This window comes from Callorhinchus milii, unplaced genomic scaffold (assembly GCF_018977255.1).
Source record: "Callorhinchus milii isolate IMCB2004 unplaced genomic scaffold, IMCB_Cmil_1.0 Scaffold12, whole genome shotgun sequence".
NCBI classification, from domain to species: domain Eukaryota; kingdom Metazoa; phylum Chordata; class Chondrichthyes; order Chimaeriformes; family Callorhinchidae; genus Callorhinchus; species Callorhinchus milii.
Genome location: NW_024704753.1, coordinates 18,853,578 through 18,879,154, shown reverse-complemented (window position 1 = coordinate 18,879,154; position 25,577 = coordinate 18,853,578). Strand labels below are relative to the sequence as shown.

At 51.9% G+C, this 25,577-nt stretch overlaps 2 protein-coding genes and 1 long non-coding RNA gene across 7 annotated transcripts; 2 read left to right on the top strand and 1 right to left on the bottom strand.

Moving 5' to 3' along the window:
- The first annotated feature begins 2,977 nt into the window (after positions 1-2,977).
- On the top strand, positions 2,978-7,479 carry LOC121849975. Of its 5 annotated transcripts, none has more exons than XR_006085436.1 (4): positions 2,978-3,037; positions 4,569-4,658; positions 6,221-6,341; positions 6,751-7,479. It is a non-coding gene; the product is annotated as an uncharacterized LOC121849975 (long non-coding RNA). The 5 variants fall into 5 exon arrangements; XR_006085435.1 differs by having other exon boundaries at positions 6,221-6,345; XR_006085432.1 differs by having other exon boundaries at positions 6,221-6,349.
- A 561-nt stretch (positions 7,480-8,040) lies between these two features.
- On the bottom strand, positions 8,041-20,083 carry mst1 (macrophage stimulating 1). Its single transcript, XM_007890507.2, has 18 exons — positions 19,937-20,083; positions 19,045-19,177; positions 17,890-18,002; positions 17,401-17,515; positions 16,881-17,023; positions 15,271-15,391; positions 14,657-14,775; positions 14,137-14,305; positions 13,606-13,736; positions 12,541-12,643; positions 11,996-12,132; positions 11,373-11,405; positions 10,586-10,703; positions 10,299-10,376; positions 9,839-9,985; positions 9,388-9,494; positions 8,924-9,063; positions 8,041-8,319 (listed from the first exon to the last, which is right to left on the bottom strand). The coding sequence occupies exons 1-18, from the start codon at positions 19,986-19,988 to the stop codon at positions 8,158-8,160; spliced, it is 2,121 nt and encodes a 706-aa protein (XP_007888698.1). The 5' UTR covers positions 19,989-20,083; the 3' UTR covers positions 8,041-8,157.
- A 1,871-nt stretch (positions 20,084-21,954) lies between these two features.
- LOC103176816 (telomeric repeat binding factor 2, interacting protein) lies at positions 21,955-25,227 on the top strand. The gene is made up of 3 exons (XM_042339714.1): positions 21,955-22,732; positions 23,242-23,456; positions 24,562-25,227. Exons 1-3 carry the CDS (start codon positions 21,955-21,957, stop codon positions 25,036-25,038), a joined length of 1,470 nt encoding a protein of 489 aa, XP_042195648.1. The 3' UTR covers positions 25,039-25,227.
- Positions 25,228-25,577: the final 350 nt, after the last annotated feature.

Genomic DNA, 25,577 nt, shown 5'->3' with positions numbered 1-25,577 from the left:
CTGTTTACTGGCTGATACTAACATTGATTCCCCGCCTGAAACCCATCGATTCACCTTGTTGGCTCCGTGCCAGCTGCGGTTCCTACGCATCCAGTTGACGAGCAGCACAAGTCCATGTGGTCGGCTCCGGCACTTTGCTCCAGTTCTGTTAGCCGTTCCTTGCTTGTGGGTTCTCTCCGACTCCAAAGAGTCTGCAGGCAATATTCAAGGAAATTATTAGCAGCCGCCAGAGACCACATTGCAAACAAAATTCCTTTGGTTTCCATTAAGATCATTAGGAAATAAATCCTGTTAGTGATGGAGTGTAGATCCCTGTCCAGGAGTGAATCACATGATAATCACATGCTCCCAGTGGCAGCTTTTCCAACAAAAATCCTTACCCCCAAAGTATGGTGGACATTCATAATCCTCCTGTGGCTTATTATAGTAATAATAATAATCATTGCATTTAATACAGCGCCTTATCACATCTTCAGGATGTCTCAAAGCGCATCACAAGATATCCTGCAAAGTGAATTGACTGTGCATTTTGCGGGTGGAAACCCGGCAGCCGATTGCGCACGGCAGCGTCCCCACAAACAGCCGTGGATTGAGTGACCAAATTATTATTAGTTTTTTTGAAGGAATTATTGCCCCTGGNAAAAAACGATCCACCACCACAACCGGGTTCCCACTTACTGCTGGGTGAACAGTGACGTGAGGGGTAAGGAAACTTGACGCCATAAAGCTATTTATATATATATGTGTGTGTATATCCACTGGTTTATGTGACAAGTGATGACATGGTGGGGCCAATGAAGAAGAGCTTTCCTCTGCATCTCATTCATCTTGTAACCGACCTGTGATATTGTACCTGTGTTTTGACGCTGTTGGCCAAAGTATTCCATTTCTAGTGTGGACACACACCAAATGCAAACATATTATGACTTGAACAAATTATACTGGATTCACGAAACTATTAGGGTTTGAGTGAAAATAAAAATATGAGAAATTATACACATGGTGTCCCCCGTAGCTCAGTGGTTGGAGCCCTCGCTTCGCGAGCGAGTAGACCTGGGTTCGATTCCCAACAGGGTCAAACCTTGGGATAAATCTCCTTACTCCTCACACCGGATAATAATCCTTCGAGAAGAAGAAAGAAAAACAATGAATTAATTTGGTCACTCGACCGTTTGCGGACCGGCCGTACGCAATTGTCTGCCGCGTTCCGCTCGCAGAATATCCGCAGTCCGTCCGCTTTGCGCTCACATCAAATGCAGCGGATTATTATCGTTGTTCAATCCCGAAACGGTGGAGCGAAATCCGTGAAGGAGTAACGCAGTCGGATGCCGGGAAGGTCGGGAAACCGTGAGGATCGGCAGTCCGTGTTGCCATCTGGTGGCAAATCCTAAGCAACGTTCAAGAAAAAGTACATTTTAACGATAGTAATAATTGCGTACGCAAAGGTTTGCGCTGGTTTTGACCTGAGCAAAGGACCGAGGATTTCTGGCCGGTGATGGTGACGAGCAGTGATGGGGTTCGTCACTCAAAATTATTATTACTATTATACCTCAGCGACAATAACCGCTGAATAAATAGGATTGGAAATGTGGGGAAACAGTGACCCCCAAAGGTTTTTTTTCACACACCCGTGCGCTGACTCGCTATCTCCTCTCTCTCTCTCTCTTTCTCTTATCATCTCACGCTATCCTTCTCTCTCTCTCTCTCTCTCGACGTGGAGTCCTGTAGCTCAGTGGTTAGAGCACTCGCTTTGCAAGTGAGAGACCTGAGTTCAATTCCAGGCAGAGGGCGAAACCTCGGGCAAGTTTCCTTACTCCACACAGAGCCTAATAATAGTCCTCCAAAAATCCAAAACAATAATAAATTGGTCATTTTCAATCTACGACTGTTTGTGGGACATTGCTGTGCGCAATTGGCTGCCGCGTTCGCCCACAAATATACAGTCAATTCACTTTACAGTGTGTTCTGTGAAGCGCTTTGGGACGTCCTCCTGACGTGAAAAGCGCTATATCAAATGCAAGGATTATTATTATTATTATTGTTATTATTATTCTCCCTCTCTCCGTGTATCTAAACTGTATCGATCCCGTCCCCCTCTCTCTCAGTCCCTCCCTCACTCTCTGTCATTCACTCCCTCAGTCCCTCTCCCTCCCTCTCTCCCCGTTTCTCACCCCCCCCCCCCCCCCCGTCTCCCCCCTCCCACTTTCCCTATCTCCCCGTCTCTCCCTCCCCGTCTGACCCCCCCTCCCCCCCCTCTCCCCCTGTCCCCCCTCTCCCCCCTCCCCCCCTGTCCCCCCTGTCCCCCCCTGTCCCCTCCCTCCCCCCCTCTCCCCCTGTCCCCCCTGTCCCCCCCCCTCCCCCTGTCCCCCCTGTCCCCCCTGTCCCCCCCCCTCTCCCCCTGTCCCCCCCTGTCCCCCCCCTCTCCCCCTGTCCCCCCCCCCCTGTCCCCCCCCTCTCCCCCTGTCCCCCCTGTCCCCCCCCCTCTCCCCCTGTCCCCCCTCTCCCCCCCTCCCCCCTGTCCCCCCTCCCCCCTGTCCCCTCCCTCCCCCCTCTCCCCCTGTCCCCCCCTGTCCCCCCCCTCTCCCCCTGTCCCCCCCTGTCCCCCCCCCTCTCCCCCTGTCCCCCCCTCCCCCCCTGTCCCCCCCTGTCCCCCCCCCTCTCCCCCTGTCCCCCCTCCCCCCCCTGTCCCCCCCCCCCCCCTGTACCCCCCCCCCTCTCCCCCTGTACCCCCCCCCCCCCCCCTGTCCCCCCCTCCCCCTCCCTGTCCCCCCCCCCCGTCCCCCTGTCCCCCCCCTGTCCCCCCCCTTGTCCCCCCCCCTCTCCCCCTGTCCCCCCCTTGTCCCCCCCCTCTCCCCTGTCCCCCCCTGTCCCCCCCCTCTCCCCCCTGTCCCCCCCCTGTCCCCCCCTCTGTATCGGGCGCTGTGGCTCCGCCCTCCGGTGGTTACAGTGTGAGCGGTTTGGGCCAATCAGCGCCTCTCCCGCCCGCGGGGCCCTGAGGGTCAGTGTGTGGTGTGGGGGCAGTGCCCGGAGTCCGGCGGTCAGTACCGACCCTGTCAGCCAACCCCGGGGGAGGGGGGGGGGCAGTGGGGGCAGTGGGGGGGGGGGCAGTGGGGTGAGGGGGAGGGGGGGCAGTGGGGTGACGGGGGGGGGTGAGGGGGAGGGGGGGCAGTGGGGTGACGGGGTGGGAGGGGGGCAGTGGGGTGACGGGAGGGGGGGGGGGCAGTGGGGTGACGGGGGGGGGGGGGTGAGGGGGAGGGGGGGCAGTGGGGGTGACGGGGGGGGGGGGGTGAGGGGGAGGGGGGCAGTGGGGGTGACGGGAGGGGGGGGGCAGTGGGGGTGACGGGAGGGGGGGGGGCAGTGGGGTGACGGGGGGGGGGGGCAGTGGGGGTGACGGGGGGGGGGCAGTGGGGTGACGGGGGGGGGTGAGGGGGAGGGGGGGCAGTGGGGGTGACGGGGGGTGGGGGTGACGGGGGGGGGTGGGGGAGGGGGGGCAGTGGGGGTGACGGGGTGGGGGGGGGGCAGTGGGGTGACGGGGGGGGGTGAGGGGGAGGGGGGCAGTGGGGGGACGGGGTGGGGGGGGGGGCAGTGGGGGTGACGGGGTGGGGGGGGGGGCAGTGGGGGTGACGGGGGGGGGGGGGGCAGTGGGGTGACGGGGTGGGGGGGGGGCAGTGGGGGTGACGGGGGGGGGGGGGGGAGGGGGGGGCAGTGGGGGTGACGGGTGGGGGGGGGGCAGTGGGGTGACGGGGGGGAGGGGGGGGCAGTGGGGGTGAGGGGGGGGGGCAGTGGGGTGACGGGGGGAGGGGTGAGGGGGAGGGGGGGCAGTGGGGGTGACGGGGGTAGGGGGGGGAGGGGGGGCAGTGGGGGTGACGGGGGGGGGGGAGGGGGGGGGGGGGGGGGGGGGGGGGGGGAGGGGGGGGGGGTGGGGGTGACGGGGGAGGGGTGAGGGGGAGGGGGGGGCAGTGGGGTGACGGGGGGGGGTGAGGGGGAGGGGGGGCAGTGGGGGTGACGGGGGGGGGGGAGGGGGGGGGCAGTGGGGGTGACGGGGGAGGGGGGGGGAGGGGGGGCAGTGGGGGTGAGAGAGAGAATTAAAACAACAACAACTTGTGATAAAATAATAATAATAATAATGAATAGACTGTAAAGCAAATTGACCGTAAAATATATTTTTTTTGGGGTGTGGGGGGGGTGTGCGGTGGGGGGGGTGTGGGGTGTGGGGGTGAGAAACGTGGCGCTCACGTTGACCGACGGGGATTATTATATCCCCCCCACCCCCGAAAAGCCATCCGCCATTCGACTAACAACCGGGTTCCTACTGACTGCTGATAACCAGCGGCGCGTGTGCACGTGTGGGTGTGGGTGTGTGTGGGTGGGTGTGGGGTGTGTGTGTGTGTGTCTGCGTGTGTGTGTGTGTGGGGGGGGATGGGGGGGGTGGTGGTAAGGAAACCTGCCCGAGGCCTCCCCCCCGCCCGGGAACCGCCCCCCCGGGTGCTCGGGATCGCCAGGAGAGCGCTCTCTAACCGCTGAGAGCGACAGGACAGGACTCTGTGTTTTTTTTTCCTTTTGGGCAGAAAACATATGTGGACTTGAGATGTGGAACTCCGGGTGAGGCGGCGTTATGGAAAAATAAATCTTCCAAGTCTGCCGCAGATTCCAGGACGGTAGGTATGTGGGTGGGTGGGTATGTGGGTGGGTATGTGGGTGGGTGTGTGTGTGGGTGGGTATGTGGGTGGGTATGTATGTGGGTGGGTGGTGGGTATGTAGGTGGGTATGTGGGTGGGTGGGTATGTGGGTGGGTGGGTGGGTATGTAGGTGGGTGGGTGGTGGGTATGTAGGTGGGTATGTGGGTGGGTGGGTGGTCGGGTGGGTATGTGGGTGGGTGGGTGGGTATGTAGGTGGGTATGTGGGTGGGTGGGTATGTGGGTGGGTATGTGGGTGGGTGGGTATGTGGGGTGGGTATGTGGGTGGGTGGGTATGTGGGTGGGTGGGTATGTGGGGGGGGGGGGGGGGGGGGGGGGGGGGGGGGGGGTATGTGGGTGGGTGGGTATGTGGGTGGGTGGTGGGTTGTGGGTGGGTGGGTGGGTGGGTATGTGGTGGGTATGTGGGTGGGTGGGTGGGTGGTGGGTGGGTATGTGGGTGGGTGGGTATGTGGGTGGGTGGGTATGTGGGTGGGTGGGTATGTGGGTGGGGTGGTATGTGGGTATGTGGGTGGTGGGTATGTGGGGGGGTGGGTATGTGGGTGGTCGGGTAGGTATGTGGGTGGGTATGTGGGTGGGTGGGTATGTGGTGGGTGGGTATGTGGTGGTGGGTATGTGGGTGGGTGGGTGGGTGGGTATGTGGGTGGGTGGGTGGGTATGTGGGTGGGTGGGTATGTGGGTGGGTGGGTATGTGGGTGGGTGGGTGGGTGGTGGGTGGGTATGTGGGTGGGTGGGTGGGTATGTGGGTGGGTGGGTATGTGGGTGGGTATGTGGGTGGGTATGTAGGTGGGTATGTGGGTGGGTGGGTCAGCCGGTGCTTTTGCTGCTTGAATCTGAATATCTTGAGACCCTAAAGTTGCGGCGGTGGGTTTTCATAATACTCCTTGTGTTTGGTGGAGGGCCTTATCGCGTCGGAAGGACACCCCGAAGGGCTTTACAGGACGTACTGTGATATTAAGGGACTGTGCGTTGGTGTGGAGTTGTGCACAACAACATCCCACACACGGAGCGTAGAGAGAGAGAGAGAGAGAGTGACCAAATTTTATTTATCCGCCAATCGACTTAGCAGCCGGGTTCCCGCTCACCGCTGGTAAACAGAGGCGCGGGGCGGGCGTGTGTGTGTGTGTGTGTGCGTGTGCGTGTGTGTGCGTGTGTGTGCGGAGTAAGGAAACTTACCCAATGTTTCGCCCCACCCCCCCCCCGTCCTGCCCGGGAACCGAACCCGGGTCCTCTCGCTTGCGAGGCGAGAGCTCTCACCGCTGCGCTACGGGACGCCACGCTCCAGCTCAGCAATGAAGAGAGAGCGGGAAGAGAACACTCGGGAGAAGCCGGAGACAAATTGGGGTGGGAATCGCTCGTCGTTCCAAATGTGGGAATCTGCGGCTGACGATTCCGCTTCCCGAGTGGGGGGGGGGGGGAGACCCGGCGCAAACGAAGGGGAAAGATGGTCCCAAAATTCCGGAACCGGTAAAAACCTGCCATTTTATTATTTGTTTTTTCTCCCCCCGTCCCCCGTCCCCCGAAAGGAAAAAAAAGGAGAAACCGCTTGCCAGAGAATTCTTGAGGAGGAGGTGTTATGGAAAAAAATTACCTTTGACGTCTGAGGAAGAACGTCAGCCGGGCTTCGTCCTCTCCGGCTGCGCGTCCGTGAGTGAGTGAGTGAGTGAGCGATCCGGCGTTACCCGCACTTGCAGTAAGAAGTCGCACTTCCCCGGCAGAGAGCGACCGCGGCTATTTTGCACGAGGCGCCGCGCCTCCCTCTCGTGCCTTAGCCCCTCCGCTCCTGATGACTCTCACTTTATAATCACAAAAAAAACCCCGGCGTTTGGACGCGTTTGGCCTCGTCGGCGTCTCAAGAGCCCTTCGCGGAACGACTTGCGCAGCGAAGCCGACTGTCTTGCGGGTGAAGCGCCAGGAGAGTTAGCGAAGTGGCTGTTACCGTCGGGGATTTCGGTTCTGCAGATAAAAGCCGAGCGCGTGACTGGAGCTCAGTTACTGTCTCCCCCTCCCTCCCCGCTCTTCCCCAACTCAGTCTGACTTTTTGCTCCGTCCACAGGGTTACGGGGCTATTTTACAGACGGACGGGCGAGCATTTTTTTTGGGTTCGCGCTGATTATTTTTGTTTTGGGGCTTCCGGAAACCTGTGCGGTGTGATGTGAGGCGGAGCGTCGAAGGAGGCGTTAACGGAGAGACCGAAGGATCAGCTGAGGATTCCCATTTCTTGGCTGAATCAAGTGGCCGCATTTCCGGAGCAGCGTTCAGATCAGTCCGAGGCACTGTATGTGCATGGTGTCGGTAACCGACATTCCAAGACAATATTCCCCGCTGGGTTAATCCGTATTAATCTCCGCAGACCAAATACCGGGGGAGGGGGTGTGAGTAGTGGCTGCCTTCCCCTTCAAGAAGCTTTACAGGCTCGAGTCCTATCATGTTTAGGGGTGTCCTGTGTTGTGTGGCCGTTGGGTTTATTTGTTCGTCCTCGATAAGAGATAATTAAGAGGCGGTGTGATTTACGACAGGGACGAGAGCCCAGCCCACGTCAACCGAGGGTCTGGGGGGGGGGGTCAACCTGATCCCCTTCTCTCCGAAGGGTTTACACGTTCGATGCCCAACAACAGACGTACTCGAAGCACAGAGTGTCCAAAATCCCGGTTTATTTCAAGGCGCCAAGAAGTTATCAATGTCGGGGTTGTTTTTTTTAGCCGAGGAGCCCTTCGGCCGCCGTAACTCCACGCCTCCCTCTGGGGGCCTTGTTTGAACGTCGTGGTCAACAATTGTCCGGCTTATTCCTATCGATTGGCCTCTCGGTTGCCGCTTCCCCGGGTTTCTACAGACTTCAGCTCCACCCGCGCCCCCCCCCCCACACTCTCCCCCTTCCAACCACAACGCGTTACATTTACGCAGCGCCTTCGGGAGGACGTCCCAAGGCGCTGGATAGTCAGTGTTTCGGAACCGAGCTGGGGGTCGGGGGAGGGTGGAGGGCCGGCGTGGTGGGGGGAAGGGGGGTGACCGAAGGCACGGTCGGAGAGGAGGGTCTTGAGATGGGTCTTGAAGGAGGCAAGGGAGGGGGCGAGGCGGAGGGACTGCGGGCTGGAGTTCCAAAGGGTGGGGGCAGAGTGGCAGAAGGCTCGCCCGCCAATGGTGGGGCGGGGGGCGTGAAGCAGGCCGGAGCCCGCTGGGCAGAGGGTGGCCGAAAGGAGGGAACAGTGACATTTTGTGAAATCATTGCTGTTAGGATTGATTTCCCGTGAAATAAAAGTGTTAACAATGACTATCCTAAAATGGCCGTTCTCTTGTGTGACTCCTTCCGTAAGGCATAGAGTAATGACTGCAACTTCCGTTTGGGTTTTGTTTTTTCCGACATTTATTTGTGCAGCGAGTATTATGCATTATTAACAGACTGTCCCATTTCAGTCTCCTGCTCGTCAAAAGTCTTTGCTGCGATCGGCTCGAGAATCGACCTTTAGTTCATCTTCATGACTTTATTCATCCAGTCCACGTACATCGAGACTCGTATGAAGATCCCTGGACGATTCCTTCTCCCGCAACCCCGGCCTGGTATGATCACTCCTTCCAGCACCCAGCACTCGTTCGTGAAGCAGGCGAGGGGTCCCCCGTAATCTTTCTGAAACGGCAAAATAAACTGCTCTCTCCCTACGTCTTGTAGAAGGTACTTGACTGCAGCCTCGGCTGTCTCAGCAGTGACTCTCCTGAGTGAGCCCAAAACGATTGGATATTTTTCAATCGTCTCTCGTTCCCATTAGGCATTCGATTTCTAATCCCATCCTCCGTTTAAACCTGAGTTTCGTAGCATCTTACAGCACAGAAGGAGGCCATTCAGGAGGCCCATCGTGCCTGTGCCTGCTCTTTGAAAGAGCTAACAACTAGTCCCACCACCACGCCCTTCCCCCTCTTCCCCCCCCGCTCGTACCCCATACCCCCTGACGATTTTTTTTTCTTTTCAAGTATCTATCCAACTCCCTTTTGAAAGTGATTATCGAATCTGCTTCCACCCGCCCTTTCTTTCAGGCAGTGCCTTCCAGACCGTAACGACTCATTGCGTATATATAAAAAAAAACTCCCCTCTGGTTCTTTTGTCATTTATCTTAAATGTTATCAGAATTTTATTGCGATCTGGTCAAAGGTTGGTATTTCACCAAGACGTCCTCCAACTAATTAACACTCAGGGTTCCTACAGTTTAACCGTTGAATCTGCAGTTGTCTCTTACCTCACATGCCCCTGCGGCCCGACTGATCGCCCCAGCACATATCTCTGTTGGTTGCACAAGTCCTCTGTGGTAACCATTACATTGTCTGTTGCTCATCACTGGCATTTGGAGGATGTTGAGGACCTCATCGTCGCCTGTACCTAAATGTCAACCAGAACAAATCAGCGTCAATGATGACAGACGATTCCATCGCGGCTGTTTCTTTGCCAATCTCTCTTGCCCAACGTTTCGCCCCGAGTCCGGGAATCGAACCCAAGTCCTCTCGCGAGGCAATCCATAATTATTGCCAACTTAGCAGATGTGCCCAAAGGCCCGGAGTTCTTGTGGCATTGTGATGGGCGCTCTGAGCACTGAAACAGAGAGATCCCTGACTACACACTGACTGACTCGATCTCTGGTTACGACTGACTCGATCTCTGAGCTCTCAGCCGTGCACCTGAATGTGTTTCGAATAAACCCCTTACCTTGGGTTTCTCCCCATCCGGCTATCTCGCATCCCGTTCCTTCAGGAACTATGTACTGTGGTGGGGGCAGGCAGATCACAGCCACACGTTCGTTTAAAGACGCAGGCCTGTATTGGGGTGGGGGGGAATACAAAAGCTTGTGGGGTCATTTTCTGATCTGTTACTTGTGGAACAACAACTTGCATTTACACAGCGCGCCCTCACACAGGGCAGGTTCCCAGAGCGCGTGACGGTGGTGGAGCCTGACGCTGAGCTGGTGGGGAGATGATCGCAGTCATGGTCGAAGAGGATGGTCTTCAGGCGTGACCTGAAGATGGGGAAGGAAGGGGCGAGGCCGAGGGATAGAGGGAGAGTGTTCCAGCGTTTCGTGATATATACATCATAAACTTCTCGTACCAGAATACGGTATTGTAAATTCTAACCCTCATTTTGTTTTTAGTGTTGATCATACCTCTCTAACTGCAACATGATTAAGTTAGAGCTGGATGGTCCACATACTGCCCTCTGGATAGGAATCGCTTGCTTGTTTGGGTCATTTGGCCTTGGATCTTTGAATATAGTTCCCATCCATGCTTCATACCCTCTGCGCTCGACATAGCTGGAAAGCAAAGGAACAGTTAAATGTGCCACAAAATATACAGTCAATTCACTTGACGGTATATTCTGCGAAGCGCTTTGAGATAATAAATTAATAATAATAATAAACTATTATCAAAATGTCCCTCTTACAGAATCTGCCTCAAGCAGAGAAACATCCCTGATATCCCTGAATAATATTCATTCCTGCTTACAGCTCCAGTAACTTGAACATCAATCTGAAACTTCCAATTGCCGGTTGCATTTATTTGTCTGTATTTAACTCTGTATTGACCCGAGCCACGTTCTCAATACAGTAAAAGTTCAAACCGTACCAGGAGGAGAAACACTGCTTTGAACTGATGATCCAACTTGTGCTGACCAGGGTTCCTCCGCAGAAATGTTTCCCTGCCCTGAAAAGAAAGAAAGAAAGAAAATGGGAGAAATAGGAGGAGGGTGACCAAAGAGGAGGGTCTTGACACGTGCCTTGAAGAAGGCGAGCGAGGGAGTGAGGCGAGGCGGAGGGACTAGGCTTAGCTATCCCTCGTTTTACTGTTTACTAATATTTCCTGCACTGGGTGTAGAGCCCTCAGATGCCGTCAGTGTTGCTCTATGTAGTTACCTGTTCCGCAAGCTGATTGTCCAAGGGGAATTGCCGGGTAAACCTCCCACAATCCGAAGCATGTTGTTCCTAAACATTCGGTCATCTCGTTTGCCGCAGGAATCAAAGACTACTTCTTCTGAAAAGGATAAACAAGGCAGTGTTACAAACATATCAGACATAAGTACATTAATCCCCAACCCACTACCCACTGTCTCCCCTCGACTGGCTCCGGCCTCCAGCCTGTCCCTCGTGCCCTCCGCTCGGTGGCCACACTTTCAGCCACTATGCCCTGATACTCTGGAACCAGCTTCCTCTATCCCTCCGCCTCGCCCCCTCCTTACCCATCTTCAGGTCACACCTGAAGACACTTCCTCCTCGACCGTGCCTTCGGTCACCTCCCATCTCCCCCGGCTCAGTGTCAGGCTCTGCCACTGTCCAGCACTCTGGGACGTTACCCAAAGTGAGGGGCGCTGTGTAAACAGCAAGTTGTTACGGCTTCGAAGAGGAACAACGTTAAAGTCTAAGGAGTTGTGGTTAGTTTTGGGCTGTGGATTCGTGCCCATTGAGGATTGGGTTGAGGGTGGGTTTTCATATGGGACCTTTGAAGCCGGTAGATATATGTCTCAGTCCGGGCAGGATTGGAATCCAGAATTTTTTCCGAACCTAACAGTTACCAAAAGCACTGTCCTACCTCAAAGAAAGTTTTTTTTTAACAATAATTAATAAATATGCATATATTGATAAAATCCAATTAGATACCGGCAAGCTTTATAAATAGATTAAAAAAGAGAGGAAAAGTGTGTACCTGGATCTACGATGGGCGGCTCATGAGCTCCTTCTATAATTTAAACATAAAAAAAATATAATTTGATCACTTCGATCCATGACTGTTTGTGGGACGCTGCTGTGCGCAATTGGCTGCTGCTTTTCGCCCACCAACAATACAGTCAATACAGTTTCAGTATATTCTGTGAAGCGCTTTGAGACGTCTCGACGACGTGATGAGGCACTGTATCAAATACAAGGATTATTATTATTACCAAAGGACTATTAGTTTGCGCCTGAAGAAGCAACTGAAAATCATTTGCCTAAAATGATAATCTGAAGCACTATCCACAAAATACTGAGTAAGTACTGTATAGTTATACTTTAAAATAAGGAATTATACGTAGGATTTGATCACAGTTACCAAATATTGCATGTTGTCCCTATGGGATCCCTGTCTCAAGACCCTCCTCTCCGACTGCACCTTCGATCACCCCCTACCCCCATCCTCCCTGCCCTCCACCTCTCCTGCTCCCAACCCCCAGCTCGGGTCCAAATCCCTGACTGTCCAGCGCCTTGGGACGTCCTCCTGATGTGAAAGGCTCCGTGCAAATGTCATTTGTTGTTGTTTGGTCGATATCCAACATCAACTGAGTCTCTTACTGCAGGTGTTGATGGCACAGTAATCCCACTGGACTTTGGGGTGCATGGTGTAACACCAGGGACCGTGACTGTCACCGTCTGGGTTTCGACATAAATTCCCCACGAGGTTTGCTTTCGGATGAGACTTGTGATTGACTCTGTAAGAAAGGTTTCAGAAGGGAATCAGGACATTGGCACGATACACAACAACAACTTGCATTTACACAGCGCCCTTCACCCGGGGTATGTCCCAGAGCGCTGGACAGTGGCGGAGTCTGACCCCGAGCCAGGGGGGAGGGAGGGAGGGAGAGGGGAGGTGACCGTAAGCACCATCAAAGAGGAAGGTCTTTAGTCTGGATTTGAAGGTGAGGAGGTAGGGAGGGAGCGGGCAAGGTGGAGGGATTGAGGGAGAGAGTTCCAGAGTATTGGCGCGTAGTGGCTGTAAAGTGGATTGACTGACTGTGTATTTTGTGGGTGACACACACACACACACACACAGCTCCTTGAATTAATCCCAATAATCTGCAGGTATTGAGGTGACTGTAAAATGTGACTGTGGGACTTACTGGGTTATGTGAGGGGTATTTGAATTCCACTTCTGGCAATGGATCCCTTTCCTTGTTTTCTTTACACTCCCTCTGTACATTTCACCATTTCCATAGTAGCAATCTGTAGAGTTATAAGAAGCCAAAGTTTTCAATAATTTATCAGCTTCTCAGAAACGGTTGGTTATGTATATATATAATTCCACATTTCTATTCGACTTTGGAGTTATTGGCAGTTTTCTCCTGAAGGTTTAATAATAATAATAATAATCCTTGCATTTGATATAGCGCCTTATCACGTCTTTCAGACGTCTCAAAGGGCTGATTTCCTTCACATGCCCGGCTCTGTTCTCTCCAGTGCCTTGCTTAAACACCTCAATGGTTAGTATTAACATATGAGTCTTCACAGAGTCAGCCCAACCGAAGAACGGTGTATTAACAATAAAGTGGCCTACCTACCCAGCTGGAAAGAAATGCCAGGTGTTGTGTCCCTTTAAGACATTTCAATCAGACCCTTGTAACCTTTCCCACCTGATGTCCTGCTCTGCCACTGTCAAGCTCTCGGGGACATTACCCTGCGCGAGGGTTGCTATACAAATGCAAGTTGTGGTTTGTGTTGTAGTTGAGCAGGATTAAGCCAGGCAGCTATTTGCGGTTCATCCTATTGCCACAGCCATTCAACCAGGCTCGTGCAAGGAACTCGTTCATACCTTACACTTAAATAAATTACTAGGAACCTGAGGCTCATCCTCAATGTGCCTGTCCCTAGGAACATTTAGGGTGTTTTCCACACTGAACAACTTTGGTTCAAACTTTGCCTCAACATGTTCAATGTGGGGAATCAAGGGACATTTAGGATGATCCTCAGGTTCCTGGTAATTGATTTCAATATAAGATATGAATGAGCTCCTGGAATGGAAACTGCTAAAATAGCAATACCTCCAGTTGAACCTAACAGATGTCCCCTAGAGAGGGCTGTTGCCGAGATGTGATCGTCTTGTTTCTCTAATTATAGCAGAATGGGTTCTGTGTGACTAGAGGCTGGAGAAAGTTATTGATGTTCAGTGCTAGGGAAGTCCACGTTACCTTCAGGCTCAATGTCATCTTCACAGCGATCGATCTGCAGACAGAATGCATGTCGTACATCAGGATCTGATGTGAAACACCAAGGTGCTTCAGATCCGTCAGGATTTCGGCAGTAATTCTCTTCCAGTCCTCTACAACGACACACACAGATGGTGATCAACTCAGATTTGAAGGGTGACATTTGACGGAATAAAACTCTTTTCCACCAAAGAGTTGTTCCGATGGTCTGAAGGCTAAAAGGTAGTGCCCACTACAGTAATGAACGAAACAGGCAGGGCAGGGTGATTGAATCTTGTTCTGTGTTGAGTTAGTGAGTGATCAAATTATTATTTTATTTTTTTAAGCAATTATTACCCCCTGGAAAAAAATCGACTAACATTTGGTGGGTTCCTAGTTACTGCTGGGTAAACAGAGGCGTGTGTGTGGAATAAGGAAACTTGCCCAACGTTTCGCCCTGCCCGGGAATCAAACCCAGGTCCTCTTGTTTGCAAAGCGAGCTCTCTAACCACTGAGCTCCAGGAGTCTACATACTTGCACGGGTAGTTTTCTGGCGTCAATTGGTGTTGGTGTGGGACCTGGGAGTTCCAAGGCTGGCAAGGAGTTCCGGATGTGGTCTTGTTCACAGTCCCTCTGTATCCTATCCCGTGGCGTTTGAAACACTCTGTTGTGGTCTGTACCTCCTTCAGCTTGTGTTTTCCCTCTTTTTATCAGAAGAAAAAATATATATATTTGTCACGCAATCTACGACTGATTGTGGGACGCCGCTGTGCATAATTGTTTGCCACGTTTCGCCCGCCAAATATACAGTCTCTACACTTTACAGTATGTTCTGTGAAGCGCTTTGAGACGTTTCGAAGACGTGATAAGGCGCTGTGTCAAATGCCAGGATTATTATTCTTATTCTTATGGATTATTATTTGCATTGACAGAGAATACATTGTTGGTTGTTGGCTTTGTAGTTGACTTGTATTGTGTCTCATAGTAAATAACTTTTAAATACACTGTAAGATAAAATGTTATTCTAAACCATCCTTCTTCTCACTAGACTTACCACATCTCTGTATGTTGCAGAATTCCCGCTCCACGTTTGGGTCAGTGGTGAAACACCAGGGCTGAGGAGAGCCATCCGGGTTACGGCAGTAATTATCGTCCAGATTCATGTCACGGTACCTGGATCCATCAAACATCCATCAAAAAACTAATTAACATTTGAAATAGTAGTAGTAGCACTAACCAGCGGCGTTTTCAATCCGTCCAGGAAATGACTCATTTGTCTTAATCTCATCACGACTTCGAGAAGCCTCAAAGCGCTTCACACAACGTACTGTAAAGTGAATCGACTGTATATTTTTGTAGGCCAAACACGGCAGCCAATTGCTCACAGCAGAGTCCCCACAAACAGTCGTGGATTGAGTGACCGATTTATCATTTATTTATTTGATTTTGAAGGTGTTGTTACCCCCTGGAAAGGAGATCCGCCAATCAAATAACAAGTGGGTTCCTACTGACTGCTGGATAAGCAGAGACGTGCTGAGTAAGGAAACTTGCCCAACCTTTCGCCCTGACGTGCCTGGCCAGGAATCGAACCCAGGTCCTCTCGCTTGCGAGGCGAGCGCTCTTTTCTAACCAATATGCGACAGGACTCCACACAATAAAGTAAAGTACTTGTCTGGTTGATAGTTATGTCTGTGAGGCGAGTTGAGATCCCAGCGCTGGCATTCTCTCCCAGACTCTGTACGGTCGACAAATCCATTGTAATCCTCACCATTGCACAAGACGCAAATATCTGAGAAAAACATATGATTGTCAGTTACGCAATCGAGAGCTCCCGTAGTCATCCAATTTCCTGACAAGTAATAATGACTTTGTTCCCCTCTTGGTAAAGGTAGACATACATTTCCTGTTAATCATTGCAGGTCCTACCGTTCTTTTTCGCTGTTCTCCCCCCCACCCCCAATTTCCCAGCCATTCTCTATCCAGCAGGGAATGCATCTCTCCGATCACAAGAGCTTCTGCAAATATTGATCCGGAACAGGTTGCAACGTGCTGGAGCTGATTTTAAAGCGTTCGCTCTGCACAGTCCATTTGAAATCACGTCTCACTGTTCTTCTAAGGCACAGAGATGCCTCAGAAACTCAATGTCCTGTACTGTGATCACACAATATGGTGAGTGGCTGTAATAATACAATGAATGGATGGTGATGAGACTGGAAGAGGTGTGAACAAGGACATAATAATAATCCTTGCAATTGGTATAGCGGCTTATATCTCACTTGCAGAGCGAGTGCTCTAACCAGTAAGCTACAGGGCAGGTAGGGATCTACACTACAACAACTGCTAAGGGAGCTAAACCCACTGTTGAAGTGGCAGATGGTAAGTGGGGCCTGATGTAAGTCACTGGAGGATATTGGGTCTCTGTCTTCCACAGGGCTATTTGGTGCAGGTTCCTTCATTGTAGCTACAAGACTGTAGATATGAAACACTATTTCAGTGAGTGGGCAGTAAATATGTGGAACCGGCTCCCTGGGGAGAACGTGGAAGTGAAAAGCGTTGATTCTTTCACAAGCAAATTAGTCCCGATTTCTTTTAGAAAATAATATTTCGGGATACAGTTGATGAGTAATCTGTAGTCCTCTTTTCTTTTAGGAAATAATATCGTAGGATACAGTATGTACAAAATGTTGTGATACCTTTACTATGTCTAATAAGCCTTAAAGAAATGATGATTTTTTTTAGACAATAGGGGAGCTGAAAAATAAGACTTTTTGGTCACCCTGTAATTCAGGACATGACATGTGCAAGTGACTGCCAGAATGGTGCAACACGAACTGGAAGGACCTTAGTCTTCTTTCGCCAGCAAACTCCTATAATAAATAATAATAATAATCCTTGCATTTGATACAGCACCTTATCACATCTTCGAGATGTCTCAAAGCGCTTCACAGAATATACTGTAAAGTAAATTGACTGTACTTGTGGACGAAATGGCGCACGGCAGTGTCCCACAGACAGTCGTGGATTGAGTGACCAAATTTTTTTTTTTTGAAGGAATATTGCTGGCGGAAAAGCAATCCACCAATTGACTAACCACCGAGTTCCTACTTACTGCTATGTTAACAGAGGCATGTGGAGTAAGCAAACTTGCCCAATGTTTTGCCCTGCCGGGAATCAAACCCAGGTCTCTCGCTTGCGAGGCGAGTGCTCTAACCGCTGAGCTACAGGACTTATGTTCGACATTCCATCAAAGGCATTGCAATCTCTACATGTTGCTTTACCATTTTCACATCTCTTGATGCCGCAGGCCTCTATTCTTGTGGTCCAGTCTGTAGTATAACACCAGGGTCCATTAACATCGTTGTCAGGGTTCCGACAGTAATTCATATCCAGGCCTTTCTCAGGAAACTTAATTGGCAAATACCTGTCAGTGGATTCAGAGAGACTTCAGACCCAATATAATTCCTATTTTAATGTGCATTGAGATTCAGACATGATAATAATAGTGATAATTAATAATCCTTGCATTTGTCTATTAAGACTTCCGAGCGCTTCACAGAATACACCGTAAAGTGGATTGACTGTGAAATCAGTGGGCGAAATGCAGCAGACAATTGCGCAGAGCAGCAACCCACAAACAGTCATGGATTGAGTGACCAAGTTATTATTTTTAATTATTGATTAACTGATTGATTGATCGATTGAAATTACTCAGATCACTGTATTAGTTATAATATTTCCTCTTTATATAAAGCTAGAATTCAGAAGAATGAAACGTGAGACATGGAATGCTCCTCTCACCTGTGCTCGTGGGGTACATTGGATATCCATTCTTGACAAGTCTTTCCGCTCTGAGTTACGGACACAGTTCCCCTGTATGTGGCACCGTTGTTCACAATACATTCTCGCACATAAGCTGGAAAGGCAAGAGCACACAATGTGGAATTGAGATGTGAATTGAAACGGACACACAATTGTGAACAAGGACAGACAGAGGGTGGATGGAGGTGGAAGTACACAGGAATCAGATCATGCAACCACCTCAAATGGTTCCTACTAAAAAAACGGGCTCCTACTCACTGCTGGGTAAACAGAGGCATGTGAGTGGAGTAGGGAAAATGTTCAACATTTTGCCCTGGAATCGAACCCGGGTCCTCTCGCTTGCGAGGCGGGTGCTCTAACCACTGAGCTGCAGGACTCCACAACCACTAAGCTACAGCTACAGGCTCAAAATGAAACCAACTTTGGTGAGAAGGCTAACCAGGAACCATTTTTCCTGAACGAACATACCTTTCTTTTCGTATAGGTCAATATGAATATGCTTGTGTCGCTCAGTGCCTTCCATCTGACTGGTACTGCTCAGAATTTGGCAATCCTTAGCCTGCAGGTTGTAGTTGAAAGCTCTAAGTGATTAAACATTGAAAGAAAGAGAGGAGTCAAGAGAATATTTTCAAGGATGTAATCCTTGGTGAAATTAAGATAGACAAACACGATTCAGAATTTGTGGTTGTTAACTTTTAAAAAAAAACAATCCTGATATTAATCTCTGGATGAAGAAAATCACATTTGTAGCCTTGGACACACACATATATATATATATATATCATCAAATTGGAATTGTGCATTCTGAAAAAATAGACACCCATCAAGTAAAAGATTCTTAAATTAGTAATGACAATTTGAGAAATGTGTATATATCTGGATTATGTGGCTGTGACTGGAATGTATCTTAAAAAAGATACCTCTAATGGCTCAGTTGGACACGTCATGACCCAAATTGGAAACCAGCCATACAACAACAACAATAAATTACATTCACACAGTGCCCTTCACATCAAGAGGATGTCCCAAGGCGCTGGACAGTCAGGGATCCACAACCTAGTTGGTGGTTGGGATCAGGAGGGGTGGCGGGCGGAGTGAGTAGGGGTAAGAAGGTGATCCGAAGGCGCAGTCGAAGAGGAGGGTCTTGAGAGGGTCTCAAATAGTATTCCAGCACCTAACCACTATCTCATGCCCTCTTTCTGGCACTTGTGATGTTAGGTGAGTTCAGGATTGAGCTTGCTTGTGATAACAATAATAATAATAATCCTTGCATTTGATACAGCGCCTTTTCACAACTTCAAGACGTCTCAAAGCGCTTCACAGAATATACTGTGAAAAGAGAATTGACTGTATATTTGTGGGTGAAAGGCAGTAGCCAATTGCATACAGCAGCATCCCACAAACAGTCGTGGATTGAAGTAATTCATTTATTATTATTATTGTTGTTGTGCCTAGATTCATTTACCCACAAATGAATGGCCAATTGAAAGAGTTGCAGTTCTGTAGGATAACAGACAGCTGTGAAGCCATCCATCACTGTGTAGTGGTGACTTCAGGAGGAGAGACGAGAAACATTTCCAGATTTATTGATTAAAAAAAAAGAGGTATGAGATCACGTATTACCTGCATCGGAGATCATCAGTACACCGGATGGCACATTCTTCCGCACCGGAAACATGCCCTTCTGGTGACCGATGTAACGTCTGCAGTTGCACTCCTCTGGACCGGTGATAATCATTGAGAGGGCTTCTCTGTCCTGGAAAATGACCAGCCATCTCATTTCATAGTAATTCTATCGTGGTGAATTCTTTGATGCCACATGAAAATCATCTCCAGCAAGAGTGTTATACAGTCAAGGTTGTGTCAATAGGGTCACCTATTGTACAAATATTATTTCCCGACAGACACAGTTGAGTGTACCAGCTACCGGAATGATTTTTTTTTTACAGATGTTAATGGAACCAACATCAACTGCTTTGTTACCAGTCTATTCCACGGAATCACTCCTTTAGGGAAGACGATCTCTTCTCATCTGGAGTCCTGTAGCTCAGTGGTTAGAGCACTCGCCTCGCAAGCGAGAGGACCTGGGTTCGATTCCCGGGCAGAGCGAAACGACATTTCGAGACGACTCAAAGAGCTTCACAAAATGTACTGTCAAGTGAATTGACTGTATATTTTTTTGCGGGTGAAATGTGGCAGCCAATTGCGCACGGCAGTGTCCCCACAAACAGTCGTAGATTGAGTGACTACGACTGTGATTGATTTTTTTTCCCTCTTTTTTTGGAAGGGATTATTACCCCCGGAAAAGCGATCCGCCAATCGACTAACAACCGGGATCCTACTTACAGCTGGTAAACAGAGGTGTGTGTGGAGTAAGGACATTTGCCCAACGTTTTTCTCTGCCCGGGAATCAAACCCAGGTCTTCTTGCTTGCGAGGCAAACACTCTAACCTCCATGCTACAGGACTCCGATTTATCTGCTGACTTCCATCGTAGTTTGCTTCATTTTACTTACCAGCCGCGAGTTCACTGCTTAGTATAAACACAAAGATATGAAGTGGCCTCATTTTCTGGAGCTGATCATTTGACTCTCTCTGACCCGATGGGACGCTTTAACACTGCTGTTCTGAACTGTCTTTCTACGAAGGTCAGCAGCAGAAATTATACGTCAGTCCTTTGAGGCATTCGTCTAATGTTTGTCTCCAATACATTCATTAACTTAACGTACACACACACTGCATTTCAACAAGAGAGTTAAGAGGGTAGACTAACTGCAAATTGTTCTTTTAAAAAAATTGTTCACATGGCCCATCCTTCCGCTTTATGTGTCCCACAATTTTCTGACCTCCTCTTCCAAGAACGATAGTGATTTATGTTGAGGTAAACTTATATTTACTGTACATGCAAAGCAGCACTCTGGTAACATGCCCATTTGACCTTTTATCAGGGTCCAGATAGGTATTATCAGACTGTTGAACCACAGGAATGTCACAGCTTAACCCAGTCCTGTCTCTGTACCGGCTCAATAACAAATTACATTTACACGGCATCTTTCATGTCGGGAGGACATCCTGAGGCACTGGACAGTCAGGGATTTGGACCTGAGCAGGGGGTTGGGTTCAGGAAGATTGGAGAGCAGTGAGCGTGGGGGTAGGAGGGTGGACGAAGGCGCGGTCGAAGAGGAGGATCTTGAGACAGGCCTTGAAGATGAGGGAGTGAGGCAAAGGGACTGTGGGATGGAGTACCAAAGAGTGTAAAGAATGGTAGAACAGGCTCGAAAGGGCTGAATGGCCTATTCCTGTTCCTTTGGTCCTAGGAGTGGCTCATCATCTCTTGGAATTGAGTCTGGAGATGATCAACACTAGGGATCGAGGCCTGAGGAACACTGCATGTGACTGTGAGAGCAAGAGAAGCCATTGGAGGAGACAAAGTGGGGTTACTGAGACACAAATGTAGGCAAGGAAAGGCAAATGAGCATTTATTATTATGATCACAACAAACATAAACGTATCTTCCTTGGGAGCAGCTACCTCCAAGGTATTGTGATTGGCAACGGAATCACTGAAAATGTGGTTGTTTCAGTGGTCCAATTCCTGAGCCAGGCAGGTCTGAGCAGGTCCAAAGCATTGATGATGATGGTGCAAATTTCATTCTGTACGCAGGGAAATTTCCATCGCTGGTCGCGTACATAATAACCTTTCACATAAAAACAGAAGTCGCTGGGAACACTCAGGAGGCCACGCAGCGTCTACGGAGAAAGTGGGTTAACGTTTCAGGTCGATGATCTTTGAGGAGAACCCCCGAGGGATATGGGTAACACTGCTCTCTTGGTGCGGTAACCCCCCGTATTCACACTGTTACACTCTCCCCTCTCCATAGATGCTGCGCCCGACCTGCTGAGTGTTCCCGGCTAATTCCGTTTCTCTTGCAGATTTCCAGCATCTGCAGCATTGTGCCTTTGGCTTACAATAATCCTCGCATTTGATAGAGCGCTTTTCACGTCTTCTCGACGTCCCAAAGCGCTTCACAGAACGTACTGTAAAGTGAAGTGACTGCATATTTGTGGGCGAACGCGGCGGCGGACTCTTGGGCGGGTTTGGATAGCCTTAAGCCCCGTGCCGCCCCCGCAGCACGCACAGTCACTACACTCCCCAGGGCAGGCTGTGATCATCGTCATTTCCACCCTCACCACCACCACCTCCACCACCAAACCCGCCCCAGTTGGGCGTGAAACCGCCCAATGGGGTCGCCATCGGGCGGGGGTGGGCGTGGCTTGCCGTGTGATTGACAAGCCCTGCCAGCGACGGGGGCGGGGCTCCGTCACTCAGAGAGCCGCGGGGGCGGGGCCGGGGCTCCGTCACTCACAGAGAGCCGCGGGGGCGGGGCCGGGGCTCCGTCACTCACAGAGAGCCGCGGGGGCGGGGCCGGAGCTCCGTCACTCACAGAGAGCCGCGGGGGCGGGGCCGGGGCTCCGTCACTCACAGAGAGCCGCGGGGGCGGCGGCGGCGCGCGCCGCCGATTTGAACCGCGAAAATGGCGGCAACGGCCGGACCCACCTCCTCCTCCGCCGCCACCACCACCACCTTCACCCACTCCAGGACCCTGTTCCTGGACGACAGCGGGGCCCCGCTGCGCTTCTACATGCGACCCAGCTCCACCAAGGCCGTGCTGCTGCCGCTGGTGACGCACGGCGGCGGGGTGATGTGCGGCCTGCAGGCGCCCGGCGCCCTCCTGCTGGCCGAGCTCGGGCCGGGGCCGCCGCTGAAGGGTCACGTGGCGGCGCGCTACGTGCTGGACTGCGTGGAGCGCAACGAGCGCTTGGACGTCGAAGACTACCGCGAGCGGCCGGCAGGCCCGCGGCCGCCGGCGGCCTCCCGGGACCGGGACCCGGCCCCGCGCGGCGAGCGGCCGCGAGACCAACCGCCCGCGGCGGCGGCGGCGGGGGCGGGGTCACGTGACCCCGATCCGGCCACGCGCGTCGGCGGCGGCCGGAGCGCCTACACGCGCGCCGAAGACGTCACGCTCCTGATGTACGTGCGCGACCACGGCGGCCGGGCCGCGCGCGGCCGCGGCTCGTTGCTGGGCAACGCGTTCTGGCGCCACCTCGAGCGCCTGGCGCTGACCGGCCACACCTGGCAGTCCATGAGGGACCGTTACCTGCGCCACCTGAGGGGCCGCGAGCGGGACTACCAGCTCGACAGCCGCACCGTCATCCCCGCCCCGGTCAGGCTGCTGCCGCCGCCGCCGCCGCCGGACAGGGCCGACCCAGCCAGCCCGAACGGGGGCCCGGGGCCGCCGGCCGCCCAGCCAGGTAAGGCCCGGACCGCGAGAGTCCTCTCACCGGGGCCTTTCGAGGCCCCGCGAAGCGCTTCCGCGCGGGACGCCGACGTAATCCTCGCCCCCGCCGTCGTGGCGCCTTTTCCCCGTCTGAAAGCTCGAAGCGCCTTCCTCGGGAAAAACAAGAGGGCCGAGGTGAAGACGGGTGGGCGGCGGGGGGGGCCTGGGGGGGCGGCGGGGGGAGGGCCGGTGGGGGGGGGTCTGGGGGGCGGCCGGGGAGGGCCGGTGGGGGGGCGGTGGGGCCGGTGGGGGTCTGGGGGCGGCGGGGAGGGCCGGTGGGGGGGCGGTGGGGCCGGTGGGGGCGGTGGGGAGGGCCGGGGGACGCTCGGCTGCTTTTCGCCCGCGAAGCGCTTTGAGGCGTCTCGAAGGCGCTGTGGCAAAGGCGAGGATTTCCTACATTTCTATATATTCATTTATTTGGGTATAGATATAGATATATATATATATAGATATATGATGATGATGTGTTGTCCCCCCCCGCAGGTAAAATGTCTGCCGTTCCCGCACGGCACAAAGACGGTAAAGGGGAGCGCGGCGGCGCCGGTCACTCGGCCCAGCCCCGGGCCCAGCCCCCGGCTCAGGCTCAGGCTCAGCCCCGGGCCCAGCCCCAGCCTCAGGCTCAGGCTCAGGCTCAGGCTCAGGCCGGTCCGGAGGACGAGTGCTTCAACATTTTCCCGATTGCTATCAGGGAGTTTGAGGTAAGGGGGGGAGGGAGGGCCCGAGGGTCAGGATCGCGGTTTGAGTCGATGATGACGTCCCCCCCATATCTTCTCCCCCCCATGTCTTCTTCCCCCCATGTCTTCTTCCCCCCCATGTCTTCTTCCCCCCATATCTTCTCCCCCCCGTATCTTCTCCCCCCGTATCTTCTCCCCCCCGTATCTTCTTCCCCCCCATATCTTCTTCCCCCCCATATCTTCTTCCCCCCCATATCTTCTTCCCCCCCATATCTTCTTCCCCCCATATCTTCTTCCCCCCCATATCTTCTCCCCCCCATATCTTCTCCCCCCCCATATCTTCTTCCCCCCCATATCTTCTTCCCCCCCCCCTATCTTCTTCCCCCCCATATCTTCCCCCCACTCAGTGTGGCCTCGCCAGGGTCCCCCAGCCTCCCCTGTGTGCTGGGCTTCGGGTCGTCCCCCCCCCCCCGCCCCCAGATACGCAGCCCCAAGCGGCCGTTACTCAACGTCGGTGAGTGTGTGTGGGGCGAGCAAGACCCCCCCCCCAGCCCCCCTGGACTACCGGAGCAAGTCTCAGCTGAGCCTAACCTTTCCTCGTCGGGGACCTGGAAAAAAACAACAGTAAGAATGCCGAAGAAGGACCAGAAAACCGGCTTTGCCCCCCCTCTCTCTCTCTCTCTCTCTTTATTTTTTTTCGAACAAAAATTAAAACGGGATCAATGTAATTGGAGCTGAAGCAAATTCAAAATATTTCAACTTTTTTAAAAAAAAAAACTAATACACTGGGTTTCAGGGGGGGAAGCGGTTCGCGGCCGCATTGTTTGCTGTTGCATGGACGAACTTGTGTTGCCTCTCAGATATCTAGATCTCGCCCACAGATATACGGTCAATTCACTTTACAGTTTGTTCTGTGAAGCGCTTTGAGACGTCGATAAGACGTGAAAAGCGCTACATCAAATGCAAGGGTTATTATTTAATATTATTTTATTATATCTGAGGACAGAATGGATTATTTTAAAGAGCAATGAATAGGGCAAATCAAGTACCCAATAATATAGAGATTGGTCACTTGTTTATTCTTGGACTGTTTTTCAATATTTTTGCATTTATTTGTTGCCTATCGTAGGATGAAGAAAGTCCTGAGCTGCAAATAACTGAAGTAGATCAGCAGCAGATAGAGACTGAAACCCTCCCACAGCAGCAAAGGGCGAACAACCTTCCAAAGAAGACAGGAACTCTGGCAGAATTCATAATAAACAATGCACAGTCAGAATCGGAATCGCAAACACAAGTAGATGCCAACTCTTTCAGCCCCACACCCTCCCAGAACGAAGTGGATTCTGCAGTTAAAGCCATTGAAACATTGAGGCAAGAGTACCACCTGGATCTCTGTGGAGCCACTCAAGTGTTACTGAAGAATAATGGAGATCTGGTGGCTACGATGCATTTCATGGCGACTGGTCACCGACCAGATGGCCATCCTATCTGGACCCATCAAGATGACCTTGATCTTGAGAGTGAAGAGCAGAATGTGAAGGAAAGATTGGTCAAAATGTTTGGAGCAGACCATTTAGCAAAGAGACGAGCTTTTAAAAATAGTTAGTTTCAAGAAACGCTGCAGGACTCTTTCGTTCAGTGAGTAAAGAATATATGAACCTAGAACCTTAGTGTGTAGTTTCCTTGAACACTGTCTGTCCTTCCATCTCTGGGCCTAAATTTAAATTCAGGTGTCTATTAGATGGAGTCGTGTAGCTCAGTGGTTAGAACACTCGCCTCGCAAGCGAGAGGATGTGGGGTCGATTCCTGGGCAGAGCAAAACGTTGGGCAAGTTTCCTTACTCCACAAGACTCTATTTACATTGCAGTAAGTAGGGACCCAGTTGTTAGTTGATTGGTGGATTGCTTTTATGGGGGTAATACTTTCAAAAAAATAATAATCTGGTCGCTCAATCCACAACTGTTTGTGGGACACTCCTGTGTGGGTTTCACCCACAAACTATACAGTCAATACACTTTACAGTATATCCTCTGAAGTGCTTTGAGAAGTTTCAAAGACATAATAAGGCACTGTATCAAATGCAAGCATTATTATAAATTCAGCCCAGAATGATGGAATGGAAATATTTTTGTTAGGGTCCTAATT

Bases quoted from the DNA above. Each gene is read 5' to 3' on its own strand.
- mst1 (XM_007890507.2), bottom strand. From the start codon at position 19,988: ATGAGGCCACTTCATATCTTTGTGTTTATACTAAGCAGTGAACTCGCG. The intron at 17,024-17,400 runs GTGAGAGGAGCA...ATCCACTGACAG, and splicing joins AATGTACCCCACGAGCACAG to GTATTTGCCAATTAAGTTTC. The intron at 9,495-9,838 runs GTATGATCAACA...ACCCCAATACAG, and splicing joins ATCATGTTGCAGTTAGAGAG to GCCTGCGTCTTTAAACGAAC.
- LOC103176816 (XM_042339714.1), top strand. From the start codon at position 21,955: ATGGCGGCAACGGCCGGACCCACCTCCTCCTCCGCCGCCACCACCACC. The intron at 22,733-23,241 runs GTAAGGCCCGGA...CCCCCCCCGCAG, and splicing joins GCCGCCGGCCGCCCAGCCAG to GTAAAATGTCTGCCGTTCCC. The intron at 23,457-24,561 runs GTAAGGGGGGGA...TGCCTATCGTAG, and splicing joins TTGCTATCAGGGAGTTTGAG to GATGAAGAAAGTCCTGAGCT.